Source organism: Salvelinus alpinus, chromosome 5 (assembly GCF_045679555.1).
Source record: "Salvelinus alpinus chromosome 5, SLU_Salpinus.1, whole genome shotgun sequence".
Lineage (NCBI taxonomy): Eukaryota > Metazoa > Chordata > Actinopteri > Salmoniformes > Salmonidae > Salvelinus > Salvelinus alpinus.
In genome coordinates this window covers 67,941,688-67,958,835 of record NC_092090.1, presented here as the reverse complement: position 1 = coordinate 67,958,835, position 17,148 = coordinate 67,941,688, and the positions used below count along the sequence as shown (strand labels likewise).

The following is a 17,148-nucleotide window of genomic DNA, read 5'->3' as shown; positions in this document are numbered from 1 at the left end:
TGTCACACCTTCTCCTTTTCCGTGCTCGAAACAAATCAATTTTTATCAGTACTTAGAGTAGTAAAGTGAAATGCTACAGCTCACAAGCAATTGTTAACCTTCCCTGGCCTACACTGGCGTAACGCAGTTTGTCTAGACACCCCCGCAAAGGAGTTCACCTCCCCACCCGCCACTCACCAAGTATAGTTTACCGATCGCTGTCCATGGTGCTGAAATTGCGACATGTCTATGCGGCTGCCTATCGAATCGATGATAGGCGTTCTGTGGTGCCAGGGCATGTCACCTATAGCTTTGCTTTAGCTAAAGGAAAAATGTCTGTTGGTAGAACTATTTGGTCGTCATTTTCACATCTTAAGCCTAACATTTCACAAAGCTATACACGGTGTCACAAGGCTGACATTTAGACTCCTGGCTGGCGGCAATAATGCAATTACTTGTTCAGTAATAAAAGTTGAAATTCAAACATTGCAGATAGTAAAATTAATTTTACACTGAACAAAAATATGAACACAACCTGTAAGTGTTGGTCTAATTTTTCATGAGCTGAAATAAAAGATCCCAGAAATTGTCCATACGCACAAAAGCTTAATTATCTCAAATTTGTTTACATCCCTGTTAGTGAGCAACTCTCCTTAGCCAAGATAATCCATCCACCTGACAGGTGTGGCATATCAAGAAGCTGATTAAACAGCATTACACAGGTGCACCTTGTGCTTGGGGCAATAAAAGGCCACTCTAAAATGTGCAGTTTTGTCACACAACACAATGCCACAGATGTCTCAAGTTTTGAGGGAGAGTGCAATTTTTTCTACCATAAGCCGCCCCCAACATCATTTTTGAGAATTTGGCAGTAAGTCCAACCGGCCTCACAACTGCAGACCACGTGTAACCACGCCAGCCCAGGACCACATCTGGCTTCTTCGTCTGAGGGGGGAGCGGTGTTGAGGAGTATTTCTGTCTGTAATGAAGTCCTTTTGCGGGGAAAAACTCATTCTGATTTGCTGGGCTTGGCTCGCCAGTGGGTGGGCCTGGCTCCCAAGTGGGTGGGCCTATGCCCTCCCAGGCAGACTCATGGCTGCGCCCCTGCCCTGTCATGTGAAATCCATAGATTAGGGCCTAATGAATTCATTTCAATTGACTGATTTCCTTATATGAACTGTAACTCATTAAAATCATTGAAAGTGTAGCATGTTGCGTTGATATTGTTGTTCAGTATAGATACAACAGCATACTAATCAGCAACCAATTTATTTATTTTTATATTCAACTGTCCAGTACAGCCTACATGAACCTGCACGACATAAGCCGTCCTTGCGTTCTCTCCCGCTTAGATAGGAAGTTGTTTTGCGTAAAACCAGTCTGTTAATGCCAAATAATACAGTCAGTCCTCCCTCAAATCAAATAAGACCAAGCGTTATTTACACTAGGGTTGTCACGATACCAGTATCGCGATACTACAATTCCATATTTTTCCATGGCAATTTTTTTCTTTTTTAACTCTATGGTCCTATAAAACCTACTTTATGTAAAATTGTGGGTGCTATAGCTTGCAAAATAAACAAATGTTACTCTAGGTGACAACATACTGCTGTTTGTTTCTAACATTCGGACTTTTATCCTCAAGAAATATATTATGCCTCATGTTTTGTTTCCTTGCCACGATCCTTCCGAGTATCGCGATACTGGTATCGTGACAACCCTAATTTATACGGCACATTTCAGACATGGAATGCAACGCAATGTGCTTCACAGGGAAAAAAAATGAATAAAAACAATCAAAAACAAAACTGAAACATTTACTACACAACAAACATGAGGATAAATTCGGCAGTTCTTTTTTGTTGAACGCAGCGACTTTTGTCTGTCTAATGGCCTACACAAATGGGCTGCATTCAAGTTAAATTTAATTTCATGAAATGAAATGAAATCCAGATTGAGAGATTCCCCTGGTATTCTGAAGTCCTTTCCCACGGCCTGTAGATCCAGGTTGCGGCCTACTATAAGCCTACTCAGTATTGACAGCCCAGACAGTCTTTCCTGAGACATAGTGCGTTACATGTCGATTGTGCTGCACACAATTTAAACTTAGTCTTGAATTATGCACTTTTGAAGACCCCAGTAAGCTCCACTAATTGCACTGGCGCCGTCGTAGCCTTGACCACGGCATTTATTCACCGATATCCCCTTACATTCAATCAGTAAAATTATAATTTTTTTCAGGACACTTTGATCAGTCACATTTTTGAAGCTCAAGAAACAAACACGTAGCTTCCTTTTTGGAGGGTTACTGTCAAAATGATTTACTAAATATAAAAAAAATAGACATTGATGACAGGTGCTGCGGAGGTGTCCGGTACGTTAGTGCTGGCCTCTCTACTCTGGTGCTACCATGAGTCTTGACCCAATTCCTCAGGCCCCGTCAGCACAAAGTGTGCGAGTGTGTCAGTGAGCAGACAGAGCTGCGTGTGTTGCAGCAGGGAGGCAGCCTACAGCGGCCCCACAGGTCAGGGGCTGGGCCTTGTCTCCATTAGTTGTCTTGACATGACTCCCTGCCCTCTGCTCCCTCTCTCCTCTCCTCTGCCTTATTAACTTCCCCTCCCTTCTTTCTTTCCTCCCTCCCTCTGAGTGTGTGTCTTTCCTCTCCCTCTGAGTGTGTGTCTTTCCTCTCTCCCTCTGAGTGTGTGTCTTTCCTCTCTCCCTCTGAGTGTGTGTCTTTCCTCTCCCTCTGAGTGTGTGTCTTTCCTCTCTCCCTCTGAGTGTGTATCTTTCCCCTCTCCCTCTGAGTGTGTGTCTTTCCTCTCTCCCTCTGAGTGTGTATCTTTCCTCTCTCCCTCTGAGTGTGTGTCTTTCCTCTCTCCCTCTGAGTGTGTGTCTTTCCTCTCTCCCTCTGAGTGTGTGTCTTTCCTCTCTCCCTCTGAGTGTGTGTCTTTCCTCTCTCCCTCTGAGTGTGTGTCTTTCCTCTCCCTCTGAGTGTGTATCTTTCCTCTCTCCCTCTGAGTGTGTGTCTTTCCTCTCTCCCTCTGAGTGTGTGTCTTTCCTCTCTCCCTCTGAGTGTGTATCTTTCCTCTCTCCCTCTGAGTGTGTGTCTTTCCTCTCTCCCTCTGAGTGTGTGTCTTTCCTCTCTCCCTCTGAGTGTGTGTCTTTCCTCTCTCCCTCTGAGTGTGTGTCTTTCCTCTCTCCCTCTGAGTGTGTGTCTTTCCTCTCCCTCTGAGTGTGTATATTTCCCCTCTCCCTCTGAGTGTGTGTCTTTCCTCTCCCTCTGAGTGTATGTCTTTCCTCCCTCCCTCTGAGTGTGTATCTTTCCCCTCTCCCTCTGAGTGTGTATCTTTCCCCTCTCCCTCTGAGTGTGTGTCTTTCCTCTCCCTCTGAGTGTGTATCTTTCCTCTCTCCCTCTGAGTGTGTCTTTCCTCTCCCTCTGAGTGTGTATCTTTCCTCTCTCCCTCTGAGTGTGTGTCTTTCCTCTCCCTCTGAGTGTGTGTCTTTCCTCTCTCCCTCTGAGTGTGTGTCTTTCCTCTCTCCCTCTGAGTGTGTGTCTTTCCTCTCTCCCTCTGAGTGTGTGTCTTTCCTCTCTCCCTCTGAGTGTGTGTCTTTCCTCTCCCTCTGAGTGTGTATCTTTCCCCTCTCCCTCTGAGTGTGTGTCTTTCCTCTCCCTCTGAGTGTGTATCTTTCCTCTCTCCCTCTGAGTGTGTATCTTTCCCCTCTCCCTCTGAGTGTGTATCTTTCCCCTCTCCCTCTGAGTGTGTGTCTTTCCTCTCCCTCTGAGTGTGTATCTTTCCTCTCTCCCTCTGAGTGTGTCTTTCCTCTCCCTCTGAGTGTGTATCTTTCCTCTCTCCCTCTGAGTGTGTGTCTTTCCTCTCCCTCTGAGTGTGTGTCTTTCCTCTCTCCCTCTGAGTGTGTATCTTTCCCCTCTCCCTCTGAGTGTGTGTCTTTCCTCTCTCCCTCTGAGTGTGTCTTTCCTCTCTCCCTCTGAGTGTGTCTTTCCTCTCCCTCTGAGTGTGTATCTTTCCTCTCTCCCTCTGAGTGTGTGTCTTTCCTCTCCCTCTGAGTGTGTATCTTTCCTCTCTCCCTCTGAGTGTGTGTCTTTCCTCTCTCCCTCTGAGTGTGTCTTTCCTCTCTCCCTCTGAGTGTGTCTTTCCTCTCCCTCTGAGTGTGTATCTTTCCTCTCTCCCTCTGAGTGTGTGTCTTTCCTCTCTTCCTCTGAGTGTGAGTCTTTCCTCTCCCTCTGAGTGTGTGTCTTTCCTCCCTCCCTCTGAGTGTGTGTCTTTCCTCCCTCCCTCTGAGTGTGTATCTTTCCTCTCTCCCTCTGAGTGTGTATCTTTCCTCTCTCCCTCTGAGTGTGTGTCTTTCCTCTCCCTCTGAGTGTGTGTCTTTCCTCTCTCCCTCTGAGTGTGTGTCTTTCCTCTCCCTCTGAGTGTGTATCTTTCCTCTCTCCCTCTGAGTGTGTGTCTTTCCTCTCTCCCTCTGAGTGTGTATCTTTCCTCTCTCCCTCTGAGTGTGTGTCTTTCCTCTCTCCCTCTGAGTGTGTATCTTTCCTCTCTCCCTCTGAGTGTGTGTCTTTCCTCTCCCTCTGAGTGTGTGTCTTTCCTCTCTCCCTCTGAGTGTGTGTCTTTCCTCTCTCCCTCTGAGTGTGTGTCTTTCCTCTCCCTCTGAGTGTGTGTCTTTCCTCTCTCCCTCTGAGTGTGTGTCTTTCCTCTCTCCCTCTGAGTGTGTGTCTTTCCTCTCTCCCTCTGAGTGTGTGTCTTTCCTCTCTCCCTCTGAGTGTGTATCTTTCCTCTCTCCCTCTGAGTGTGTGTCTTTCCTCTCTCCCTCTGAGTGTGTATCTTTCCTCTCTCCCTCTGAGTGTGTGTCTTTCCTCTCCCTCTGAGTGTGTATCTTTCCTCTCTCCCTCTGAGTGTGTGTCTTTCCTCTCTCCCTCTGAGTGTGTATCTTTCCTCTCTCCCTCTGAGTGTGTGTCTTTCCTCTCTCCCTCTGAGTGTGTATCTTTCCTCTCTCCCTCTGAGTGTGTATCTTTCCTCTCTCCCTCTGAGTGTGTATCTTTCCTCTCTCCCTCTGAGTGTGTGTCTTTCCTCTCTCCCTCTGAGTGTGTATCTTTCCTCTCTCCCTCTGAGTGTGTGTCTTTCCTCTCTCCCTCTGAGTGTGTGTCTTTCCTCTCTCCCTCTGAGTGTGTATCTTTCCTCTCTCCCTCTGAGTGTGTGTCTTTCCTCTCTCCCCCTGAGTGTGTATCTTTGTCTTTTTATCCCGCTTGCGCTCCATGGAAGCACTCTAATTAAGAATGATGGATTAGGTGCCAGGACACACTGGGAATGTATGCTAACCTGATACACCACCGTATTCTCACCCTTTTTGTGGTTTGTGTGGAGGACATGGGGGATCCCAAATGGAGCGACAGCAGAGGAGGCTTTGAGTGTTTGTCTAGTTAAGCTCTGCATGAGAGCTATTCTAAACATCTGCACCGTAGCCTTCTGACTATGTCATCAGCTTTGACAAGGGAAGAGATTCGTAGCAGCAAAATGGAGGCTTTCTTTCTGTCTTTCTTCCCTTCTCTCTGTGTGCCATTTAGAAACGTCACCTCCGTTGAAATGTCCTCAGCTCTGACTAATGAAGATTGGGAGCTATTTTCAGTTTTCTGCTGAGATTGACTTATTTTGCACATATGGCAATTAGAGGAGAATTGTGTTTCTCTCGCTCATCTTCAACAGCTGTCACGTCTCCGTCTACAGTCCTAGCCTAATGGTAAACCACCCCAGGAGCAGCTTAGCACTGGTCACGCTGTGAACAGAAGCCTCATGAAGGCTTGGTGTTGATTGCATCAGTGTGTCTGTCTACTGGACAGCTTGTGTCCTTAGGGGGACAACATTTGAAACCTCGGGCACTTTAAATCACATCTCATGGGGGTGCTATCTATAGAGAAACAGCCAACAAAGGTTTAAGGCCCCCCCCCCCCCCCCCCCCCTGGTCTGGTAGATAGGGTTACTGCTAGCCTCTAACATAGGATGATAAACAGTGGGTGTATTTATCATGGAAACTCATATTAACTGTCTGATAGTGTTGTTAAATGAAATTAATAAATGTGCATTCTTCTTATTCTGTTTTCGTCGATTATGAACTGTATTTATTTGTATTTACTTTGATTACCCATTTGTTTTGTCTCAGGCGCTGTATGTGTCCTGTGCCCAGGCCCATCCATTAGGCATATGTCTATCCTTTACCTTTAGGAGCTAGGCCTATCTGTTTCCGAGAACATCACACTAAAAACACCATGACGTATATCCTTTGTGAGTCTTGGGCAAATGCAATGTGAGACACCAGTGGGGATGTTCAACTGGAAGCAGGAATGCATTAGTGAAGGATGGACCTTTGACAAGCTCTAATAAGTACATAGGTATTCAGGCAGTGGTCTACAGGCTCTGGTCATAACAGTAGAGAACTGGAAGGCTGGGCCTGTAATAACACCAAGGTGAAACATGTCAAAAAACATGACAGAAACATGCAACAGTTTATGGATGATCTAGTTCCAACTAACGACACCATAGTTGATTTTGTTTACTAGCTTAGCTTTCACTACGAAGCTTGCTGTACTAGTATTTTACTGGATAAGAATCTATTTATTTAACAATTTGCATAAAACAGGTGGGAATCTACATCAACATCTTGTCTAGAACCCACAGTCCAATTCAAAGCGAATAGACACAGTTATCTGGAAAGCACTTGACGAAACTCGATCTTGCAGAAAGTATTTATCCTACCCCTTCATGGTTCTGAAAAGCTATGGCGGCAAAACGTCAAAACATTGAATGATGTATGACGAATGGTGGAGAGCTGTCAACCTCCCGATTGTTGCTTTGTTTTTGGGGCGGAGGGGGGAGAACAGTTCGGCTATTTACTGAAATGAGTGGAGAAGAAAGACATGTAGGCTCTTTCAGCTCCCTGTCATGCCACTTGGGATCTGTTGAATGGTTTTCATTCAGCCATTTCCTTCCATTGAGAAGTACTCAGTTAGTCACTGAAATATAATATTACATCCACTTAGTGACGTGGGCTCGTTGCAGGTTCATGCTCGAACTGACGCTGGAGAGTACCTTTATTTACATTTCCCGAATCCCCAGAAGAAACACATCTTACAAACACATCTCTGCTGAGACGTGAAGCTTGAAGATTATGTTTTTTCTCTATCTCTTCTTTTTTTCTGTCTCTGTTTTTACCTCGTTTTCTCTGTGGCTTGTAAACCATGCTGGCGGTCCTAATGGAGGATGCTTTCCGCCAGGGCAACAAAGCAGTTTTGTTGAAAATGTTAAGGCATTATGCAAGCCTAAATAAAGCTGCCACGCTACTGAAGAAGTACAGCCCACACAGAGCTCTGTTGTGCCCTGTAGAGAGACGGAAAAGGTCTAGAAGGTATCAGAGAGGCGGGGGGCTTGGTTGGGGGAGGCTTGGTTTGGGGAGGCTTGGTTTGGGGAGGCTTGGTTGGGGGAGGCTTGGTTGGGGGAGGCTTGGTTGGGGGAGGCTTGGTTGGGGAGGCTTGGTTGGTTGGTTGTCTCTCTCCACTGCACCATGATGGTTAAAAGGAGTCCGGGGCCTTTATTAGAAGTGGCAGGCGTTGTCTCCAGTCATCTAGATAATTGCGGCGCTGCGTCCGCTCCTGTAATCAATCGAGACAGCTGCCGCCGCTGCGCTCGAGTCCAGTGGGCAAGCGTGTCGTGCTAATTAATGGAATGATAAGGCCAGTGCGCTCAGCTCCGAGCCGCACCGCACATCACAAACAACTTCCGGAGATGTTTCTCTCTCTCTCTCTCCGTTCCTCCCGCTGTATGTCTGTCCACACGTTCCCCAGGGCAAACTGCCTTAGTCAGGGGTCAACGGCTGTGAAAGGGGACACATTCCAGGCTGCGGGGGTGGCCTCTGTGTGTCAGATGAGCCATTGGAACTTGAGCTTTATGTGGAAAGGCTCAAAGATGTCATCCGCCTTTTTTCTTCAGGAAGTCTCAGTGTCACTGACCTCAAACGACCCGAGGGTCTTCATGTGAGGCTGGGAGTGATGGGCACGCTGAAGCACGTGGCCACTCTGCAACAAAGCAGTACCGTGGGGGTAAACCCTGCTGGGTTTTGGGGTAGGAAAGGGGGTTGAGGGAATCCCTCTGGAACTCATTGTGACCAGAGCTTTTAATGAAAGTTTAGAGCGGCACATACAATGGTATGGTTTAGCCAACACTGAAGCACATGGCTTGTACCAGATTTTGGCTAGTCGGCACATACAGGCATCCATATTTAACGCCCGCTAATCTGAATCTGCACCATCCCCTTCAACAGCAATCACATGTGCCACAGGAGACGATGACATATGCCTGGTGCCACATATAGCCATATGGGTTTGAATCCAGGCCCAGCATGCAGAAACAGAGACACTGATTCATACCAGACGGGGCTGCCAGCCTAGCTCTTCCAAATTAACATTAGGTGTCCCCTATTGATGAGCAGTTCTTTGACAGTAAACGTGTTACAGCTTAACACCCATCCTATTCTGTTGCCATTCGAGTTCTTTTGTCAGCTGCAATGGAAAGAACTAATTGAAACACGCCAGCTGTCCCCACTTTCTAGATATCTTGGCTGCCTCTCCCTGTTCATTTCCCATTAACATCTCTGAGTAATTTCACAAAGCATTGCCTTGGCCTCCCGCTAAATGCCATTCCAAACGCTCCCAGGCAGATGAAATAGTGTGAGGAGGAGAAAACTGACCATCGCAAATTTTGCTGTGATTTGATTATTAACATGACGATTTGCCGCTACTCGACGCGCCAGTCTCCCATTCATTCATTATCCTCCAAAATTATTTAGATCAAATCACTGCCTCTTTTTCTCTTCTTGTTACCCAGAATGCCTCACAGGCAGGCAGGCAGGCAGGCAGCAATGATGTATTGATTCCAAGACTCCATTTAGTTTTCTGTCTCCTGCCATTATCTGTTTTAGTCATCATCCACAGCCACTCAGTCAGTCGTGAGCTAGAGCTAGCTAGGCCTTGGCGTGCACAGACAGACACTGGAGAGATTTTTTTTTCAATTAAAATGTAAAAGCCTGGTTCTACTGAGAAACAGGAGAGTTTCCTATTGAACCGAGCCAAGCTGGAAGGGAGAGCAAGGTGGAGCGTGTCCTACAGTACCGTCTGCATCCTCCAACTTTTTCAGGAGACTCCTCGTTTCATGTAGTTATTTGCGTCCTTTTTTTTTAGATATCCTCTTTTTGTGAGCGTCCCTGACTGTTTATGTTCTGGCAAGGCGATGGTGTAATGTGAGCAAACCGCAGCGTTTGCCTTGTAAATGAGAACTGCTGGCGGGCGAGGTGACTGTGGTGACCGGGGTGGCTTGGATCTCTTCTCTTTTTCTCTCAGCGCATGGCTGCAATGGCCTCTGGTCATGTTGCGGATTATTTGCGTAATCCCAATGTCTAATCTTAAAACTGCATTTGCATGCAGGTTTGTTGCCTCCTGCCCTGGGTTGTACTGGACTGCAGGGCAGTGGTGGCTGTAGTGGCCAGGTTATTCATACAACTCTCTGATTTGCATGATGGATGGTTTTGTGGCCACCCAATTAGGACAGGTTTTTGATCTCTGATCCAGAGGGACGTTGGGTTCGTTTGCAGGTGGCCACATCCCTGGTGTGCCTGAAATAAATAGCAAAGCATTGACAATGGATTCTCTTCCATACTTTGCAAGTCACCCTGCATTTGGGTATCTACTAAAGTAAACAAAGACATATGCAAAAATAGTAATTATATGCGCGCACAGTAGAACTGCTTTGGTTCTCAATGGTCTGTTCTTGTTTCATTCAAATCCTCTCGAATTGTTTATTGTCATACACAACCTCTTATTCACAACCTATTCTCCCCAAGGGGCAAAACGGTTCATGTGAAGTAAGTCATGCACAACATGCATTTACATGTAAAACATCCAAGCCTCATCAACTATCAGTCAGTCTACTCAGAGTAACCTAATGGTCTCTGTGTGTCATGATCATGATGGACCACCTTGTCCTTTATTGATGGCCCGGGTTTCTGGCAGCACAGACCATCTAGCCTCCCTGTGTCTTTCTGTCAGTGTAGAGGGACAGAGGGAGAGATGGAGAGTGAAGAGGACTGGAGATGCCTGCATCACAAATGGCACCCTATTCCCACCCTATTCCTGGTGGCCAGCTCTCCAGATGTTCCAGGGGCACAGAGGGGTATCAGAGACAGGAGCAACAACACGGGTCACAGAGGTCGCCCACGTCCCTGATGGACACATCAGTCATCGAGGGGGCGTCCCTTGGCCTGTCGTCAGGCTGGTGTCTCCACCCCCCTCCATCCATCCCTCCCTTTATTGCTCCCTCCATTCATCCACCCCCCCCCTCCATCCGTCCTCTCCTCCCTCCCCTCAGTGTCACACCAGGCACGTGTACATAAGGGCTAAATCCCCAGAGTACACAGGGCACAGGAGCGACTTTTAAAATGATCAATAGTGGCCTGAAATGTCATCTGGTGAACAGTAATGCCAACACTCCCCAAGGGAGTGTCACTGTCAACTCGTGCACTAACTGGGCCTGGGAGGTTCACAGTAAGGCTGTCCTCATCCTGGTTCTATCTCCATCTGTTGCCATGTTGTACCATGCATGACAGGTTGTTTTCATGGCATTTTTTTTCCCTCCCCATTTTCATGGCCTAATTTGAATGACTGTCTATGATGTTTATTAGTACAGCTCAACTTTCCTACTGTATAAAGGTGTGGGATTTTCCAGGAAAATAACATGTTGTCCTGAGAGAAAAAGGCAAAGTGAAAACCTGACAGCTGTGATTGACTGTGGAAGTACTGTTGACAGTCGTCAGATTCAGTTGCGAGGAGAGCTGTTAGTTGCTTTGGGCGGTGACAGTGTTACTAGTTGAAATTTTCTTGTAACCGCATTAAGCCGTGTGATGAAACATGTCAGAGAAGACTTCCTGTCACTTGGATACCACCAGGCCTTCTGTTTAGCTTCAGACAGAAAGACAATCTAGAGTTGTTATGGGATTTGTACATTCTCAGCAATAACAAACAAGGTTTCCGTTGATTGTTCACTTCTCATGTCTGTTTGTTTGTTGTAGGGGGATTGTATAGCTATGAATTTACAAGGGCATTTCAGAACTTCAAGGCATATGCCCAACACAGTATGAAGCAGATAGAAGCTGAGAGCCATACAGTTGAAGTCAGAAGTTTACATACACCTTAGCCAAATACATTTAAACTCAGTTTTTCACAATTCCTGACATTTAATCCTATTAAAAATTCCCTGTTTTAGGTCAGTTAGGATCACCACTTTATTTTAAGAATGTGAAATGTCAGAATAATAGTAGAGAGAAGGATTTATTTCAGCTTTTACACACACTCAAATAGTATTTGGTAGCATTGCCTTTAAATTGTTTAACTTGGGTCAAACATTTCAGATAGCCTTCCACAAGCTTCCCACAATAAGTTGGGTGAATTTTGGCCCATTCCTCCTAACAGAGCTGGTGTAACTGAGTCAGGTTTGTAGGCCTCCTCTCTCGCACGTGCATTTTCAGTTCTGCCCACAAATTATAGGATTATAGGATTGAGGTCAGGGCTTTGTGATGGCCACTCCAATACCTTGACTTTGTTGTCCTTAAGCCATTTTGCCACAACTTTGGAAGTATGCTTGGGGTCATTGTCCATTTGGAAGATCCATTTGCGACCAAGCTTTAACTTCCTGACTGATGTCTTGAGATGTTGCTTCAATATATCCACATAATTTTCCTACCTCATGATGCCATCTATTTTGTGAAGTGCACTAGCCCATCCTGCAGCAAAGCACCCCCACAACATGATGCTGCCACCTTCGTGCTTCACGGTTGAGATGGTTTTCTTCGGCTTGCAAGCCTCCCCCTTTTCCCTCCAAACATAACGATGGTCATTATGGCCAAACAGTTCTATTTTTGTTTCATCAGACCAGAGGATATTTCTCCAAAAAGTACAATCTTTGTTCCCATGTGCAGTTGCAAACCGTAGTCTGGCTTTTATATGGCGGTTTTGAAGCAGTGGCTTCTTCCTTGCTGAGCGGCCTTTCAGGTTATGTCGATGTAGGACTCGTTTTACTGTGGATATAGATACTTTTGTACCTGTTTCCTCCAGCATCTTCACATGGTCCTTTGCTGTTGTCCTGGGATTGATTTGCACTTTTCGCACAAAAGTACGTTCATCTCTAGGAGACAGAACGCGTCTCCTTCCTGAGCGGTATGAAGGCTGCGTGGTCCCATGGTGTTTATACTTGCATACTATTGTTTGTACAGATGAACGTGGTACCTTCAGGCGTTTGGAAGTTGCTCCTAAGGATGAACCAGACTTGTGGAGGTCTACAATTTCTTTTCTGAGGTCTTGGCTGATTTCTTTTGATTTTCCCATGATGTGAAGCAAAGAGGCACTGAGTTTGAAGGTAGGCCTTGAAATACATCCACAGGTACACCTCCAATTGACTCAAATGATGTCAATTAGCCTATCAGAAGCTTCTAAGCCATGGCATTTTCTGGAATTTTCCAAGCTGTTTATTAAAGGCACAGTCAACTTAGTGTATGTAAACTTCTGACCCACTGGAATTGTGATACAGTGAATTATAAGTGAAATAATCTGTCTGTAAACAATTGTTGGGAAAATTACTTGCACAAAGTGTCATGCACAAAGTTGATGTCCTAACCGACTTGCCAAAACTATAGTTTGTTAACAAGAAATGTATGGACTGGTTGAAAAACGAGTTTTAATGACTCCAACCTAAGTGTATGTAAACTTCTGACTTCAACTGTGTATGATAGTATACCATTTTAGCATCAGCCCCTAGGTAGACCAGACAGTACTAGGGGTTGTTATGTCACCATCTTGCCTTAAACAGTGATTTTGAATCAGATCCTGGTGCCATTGATTAGAATGAGAAGGTAAATGGCAGCCCTGGCTGTGTGTATGCTTGCGTGGGTGCATGGTTGTGTGTATCTGTGTGTGCGCATGCATGTGTGAAGTGGACTGCCCCCCCCCACCCCCCCCCCCCCCCCCCGGCCTGGTCTAGTCTGGCAAACTGTTTTAATGAGGAGATGAAGAGTCTCCCCCCGCCTCCATTACAACCCATTATAATCATCATTAAGATAACCCACCACCACTCATTGTGTCCTCAGTGTCACAGCTTCAGCCGTCCTAGTGGCTAGACTCTGGTAGCAACACTGCTGCTTTCAGTTTCTCCACAATGTGTCTAGGAAAGAGAGGGGTTTCCACGGCAACATCAGTGAAGGGTGACATTTCAACAGAGAATTATTTGCCTTTCTCTTTCTCTCTCTCTTCCTCTCTCTCGCTCCCTCTCTCTCTGAGACAAGGCCCCCACCCAGACAAGGTATCCTTATTCCAGACCCTTTTTATAATAAAGCCGTATTATTATAACCAGACCTGAATTCGTTAGGAAAGTCGTGACACCTTTGCCTCCCCCGTTGCTCCTGTAGAGTTGAAGGGGGGACGTGTTTAAAATCGCCATACAGCGTTTTATTACCTTTTATGGGCGTTTGAATCCTTGGACGATTAAGCGGGTTCTAATAAGCCCTGGATATTCCATTAGGAGTCTATCTGCTCTGAGGCTCTGAGCTGAGAGGAGCTGAGGAGCTGAGCTCTCACTGGCTGCTGAAGGCTGGAGGCTAGCTCTCACTGGCTGCTAAAGGCTGGAGGCTAGCTCTCACTGGCTGCTGAAGGCTGGAGGCTAGCTCTCACTGGCTGCTAAAGGCTGGAGGCTAGCTCTCACTGGCTGCTAAATGCTGGAGGCTAGCTCTCACTGGCTGCTAAAGGCTGGAGGCTAGCTCTCACTGGCTGCTAAAGGCTGGAGGCTAGCTCTCACTGGCTGCTAAAGGCTGGAGGCTAGCTCTCACTGGCTGCTAAAGGCTGGAGGCTAGCTCTCACTGGCTGCTAAAGGCTGGAGGCTAGCTCTCACTGGCTGCTAAAGGCTGGAGGCTAGCTCTCACTGGCTGCTAAAGGCTGGAGGCTAGCTCTCACTGGCTGCTAAAGGCTGGAGGCTAGCTCTCACTGGCTGCTAAAGGCTGGAGGCTAGCTCTCACTGGCTGCTAAATGCTGGAGGCTAGCTCTCACTGGCTGCTAAAAGCTGGAGGCTAGCTCTCACTGGCTGCTAAAGCCTGGAGGCTAGCTCTCACTGGCTGCTAAAGGCTGGAGGCTAGCTCTCACTGGCTGCTAAAGGCTGGAGGCTAGCTCTCACTGGCTGCTAAAGGCTGGAGGCTAGCTCTCACTGGCTGCTAAAGGCTGGAGGCTAGCTCTCACTGGCTGCTAAAGGCTGGAGGCTAGCTCTCACTGGCTGCTAAAGGCTGGAGGCTAGCTCTCACAGCTGTTTAATTGAGGCTCTAGTAAGCCTTCTTGAATCTGCTGCATTAGAGACAGAGATTAGAGATGCTTAAAGGTCCATTCTCTCCTTGGCTCTTCTCTCCCTCTATCTCGATCTGTCACTCTCAATTTGCTCCTTTCATATTTGTTCTGTGATATTTCTATATTCAGAGGGATTCCACTTGCTCCTTACTGCTTTGCTCATTTCAAACGTGTATTTTAGGTTTACCGCTGCTACCACTGTCTTGTTTAGTAATATTGCATCCACCCTGCGTGTTTAAATGTAGCTAGCTGACTGTGGTGAAATATGCCATTATCACTACTAGCACTTGTTCTGTCATCCACCATTTTCTCCAGCAGTGCTTTTTTGTCATTAGATTCCAATTAAATTCTCCTTGAGCTGTATATTTTTTCTGTGGTATTAGTTATTTAGTAGAAACATTGTAGCCCATTAAAATGTTATGCTCTCGGTACTGATCATGGTAGTTCTATGGAATGCTCTTCATTATAAAAGCTGATGAATTGATGAATTGGCTGTGATGAAGTGGCTGGCTGGGTTCAAAGTGCTTGGCTACAGCTTTAGAAATCCCTTGAAAGATCTGGGGGAGGGAGAAGCAAAAAGTCCATGATAAGGGGCAATGATCTCTTTTCACAGCACAATTGAAACATAATTATTTCATGCCAGATTGTGTGCTCAGCAAAGCCCTGAATAGGAGCGGCATTTAACTTTAATTAGGTGTGATTTATTCATACTGACTGGATCGCTCGCAGAAATTTGATCATCTGATTATAGTCAAGCATGAAAATGACCTGATTAAACACTTCATGAAACCTAGAAAGGGAAAGAAAAGGGGAACCTTGGGTAGAAGAAGTGTAGAGGCAGTAAGGTGAGGGAGAGAGTGGGAGGGGAAAGAGGGGAGACAGGCAGCTATTAGCTTAGCTCTGTCTTCTGGACCTACATACCACACACAGTTCTCCATAACTGTTAAACAGACACTTCTCCAAGCTTTTTCCTTTCACCAGGCAATGGTGAACCGTACCAAGAAATAGGTTTAATTCTAATAAGGGAAACATTTTCAATTGTTATGGTGGATGCTTACCTACAGGTGTATATCTACCGCCTCCCTTCACGTTTGTTGTTTCTTTGTCTATGCAGGTGTGTCAACGAATGAGAATCCCGAGTCCAAGACTGTCAGCTCGGCCAAAGTCTCTGGGCTCCAGCGTAGCCAGGAGCAGAGTAACGAGGTGTCCTTCGCCCCGCCCGTGTCCAGCCCCACCCCGGCCTCCCCGCCTTCGGGCTCCCCTGCCCCCGCTGCCACCGCGGCAGCCCCCCCTCAGCCCCTCCCCAAGGCGCAGCTCACCTCCCCGCCCCCCCTCCTCATCAAGAGAGAGTCGGATCGGGTGCCGCCCATCCCCAGATTCCCCACCCCTCCCCTGCTGAGGGCCCAGCCCCACCCTCTCCAGGAGCACCGTGTCCCCGTCTCGCTCCCTCCCCCCCAGCACCAACACCACGCCAGGCCTCTCATCAGCCACCAACTGCACCAGCATCACCCACTGCATTACAACAGCCTACACGACATCAGGTACAGTAGGACACCATCTGATCCATATGCTCTGAGTCTGTTTAGTTATGTCTGATCCGTATGCTCTGGGTCTGTTTAGTTATGTCTGATCTGTATGCTCTGGGTCTGTTTAGTTATGTCTGATCCGTATGCTCTGGGTCTGTTTAGTTATGTCTGATCCGTATGCTCTGGGTCTGTTTAGTAATGTCAGATCATTATGCTCTGGGTCTGTTTAGTTATGCCTAGCATTCTTCTTATGCTTTATGCCATGTGTCAAACTCATTCCACAGAGGCCGAGTAGCTGCGGGTTTCCGCTCCACCCTTGTACTTGATTGATGAATTAAGGTCACTAATTAGAAAGGTTGTCTTGGTCTTGATTGAAAGGAAAACCCGCAGACACTCGGTCCTCCGTGGAATGAGTTTGACACCCCTGCTTTATGCCTTGCTGATATGATATAATTAAGCAACAAGGCACGAGGGGGTGTGGTATATGACCAATATACCACGGCTAAGGGCTGTTCTTAGGCACGAAGCATCGCGGACACAGCCCTTAGCCGTGGTATATTGGCCAGATACCACAAACCCCCAAGGTGCCTTATTGCTATTATAAACTGGTTATCAACGTAATTAGAACAGTAAAAATAAATGTTTTTTCATACCCGTGGTATATGGTCTGATATACCACGGCTGTCAACCAATCAGCATTCAGGGCTCGAACCACCCAGTTTATAATATGATACAATTCCTTTTATAATTCCTTGTATATTGTCTACTCAATTGGAAATTCAGGTCAGCACATCACATTATACACACATATTCTCAGCATTTACAGATGCAGCTTCCAGTCATGTAATAAACCAACACAAATTCACTGAATACACAATCTATAACTCATTGCTGACAAGGTTTTTCTCTCTCTGTCTTCTCTAACGTTACATTCACAGCGGCGGCAGTGCAGGCCTCCCCAAACACCACCACCTGCCCCCCTCTCCCCACCACCTGAGCGGCCTCCCCTCCTCCACCCCGGCCCTGCCCCTGTCCATAGCCAACCTTTCTACCTCGCACTATTCCTCCCTGCGAAGCCCGGCCCATCGCCATCCGGCCATGTTCGCAACCCCCGCCACACTTCCGCCACCTCCGACCTTACCCACCAACAGCCTTGTGGTCCCTGGGCACCCCGCTGGCACCCCCTACCCAGGTAACACTGCCCTC

General features: G+C 46.9%; 1 protein-coding gene across 8 annotated transcripts in view; it reads left to right on the top strand.

Moving 5' to 3' along the window:
* The window catches only part of LOC139576586 (autism susceptibility gene 2 protein-like), a 381,761-nt gene that overhangs the window by 347,317 nt on the left and 17,296 nt on the right, over window positions 1-17,148 (top strand). For all 8 annotated transcript variants that reach the window (XM_071402841.1, XM_071402844.1, XM_071402842.1 and 5 more), the window contains 2 exons: window positions 15,531-15,957; window positions 16,881-17,134. In XM_071402841.1, the coding sequence (XP_071258942.1) occupies window positions 15,531-15,957; window positions 16,881-17,134 (681 nt within the window). The remainder of the gene's footprint in view (window positions 1-15,530; window positions 15,958-16,880; window positions 17,135-17,148) is intronic.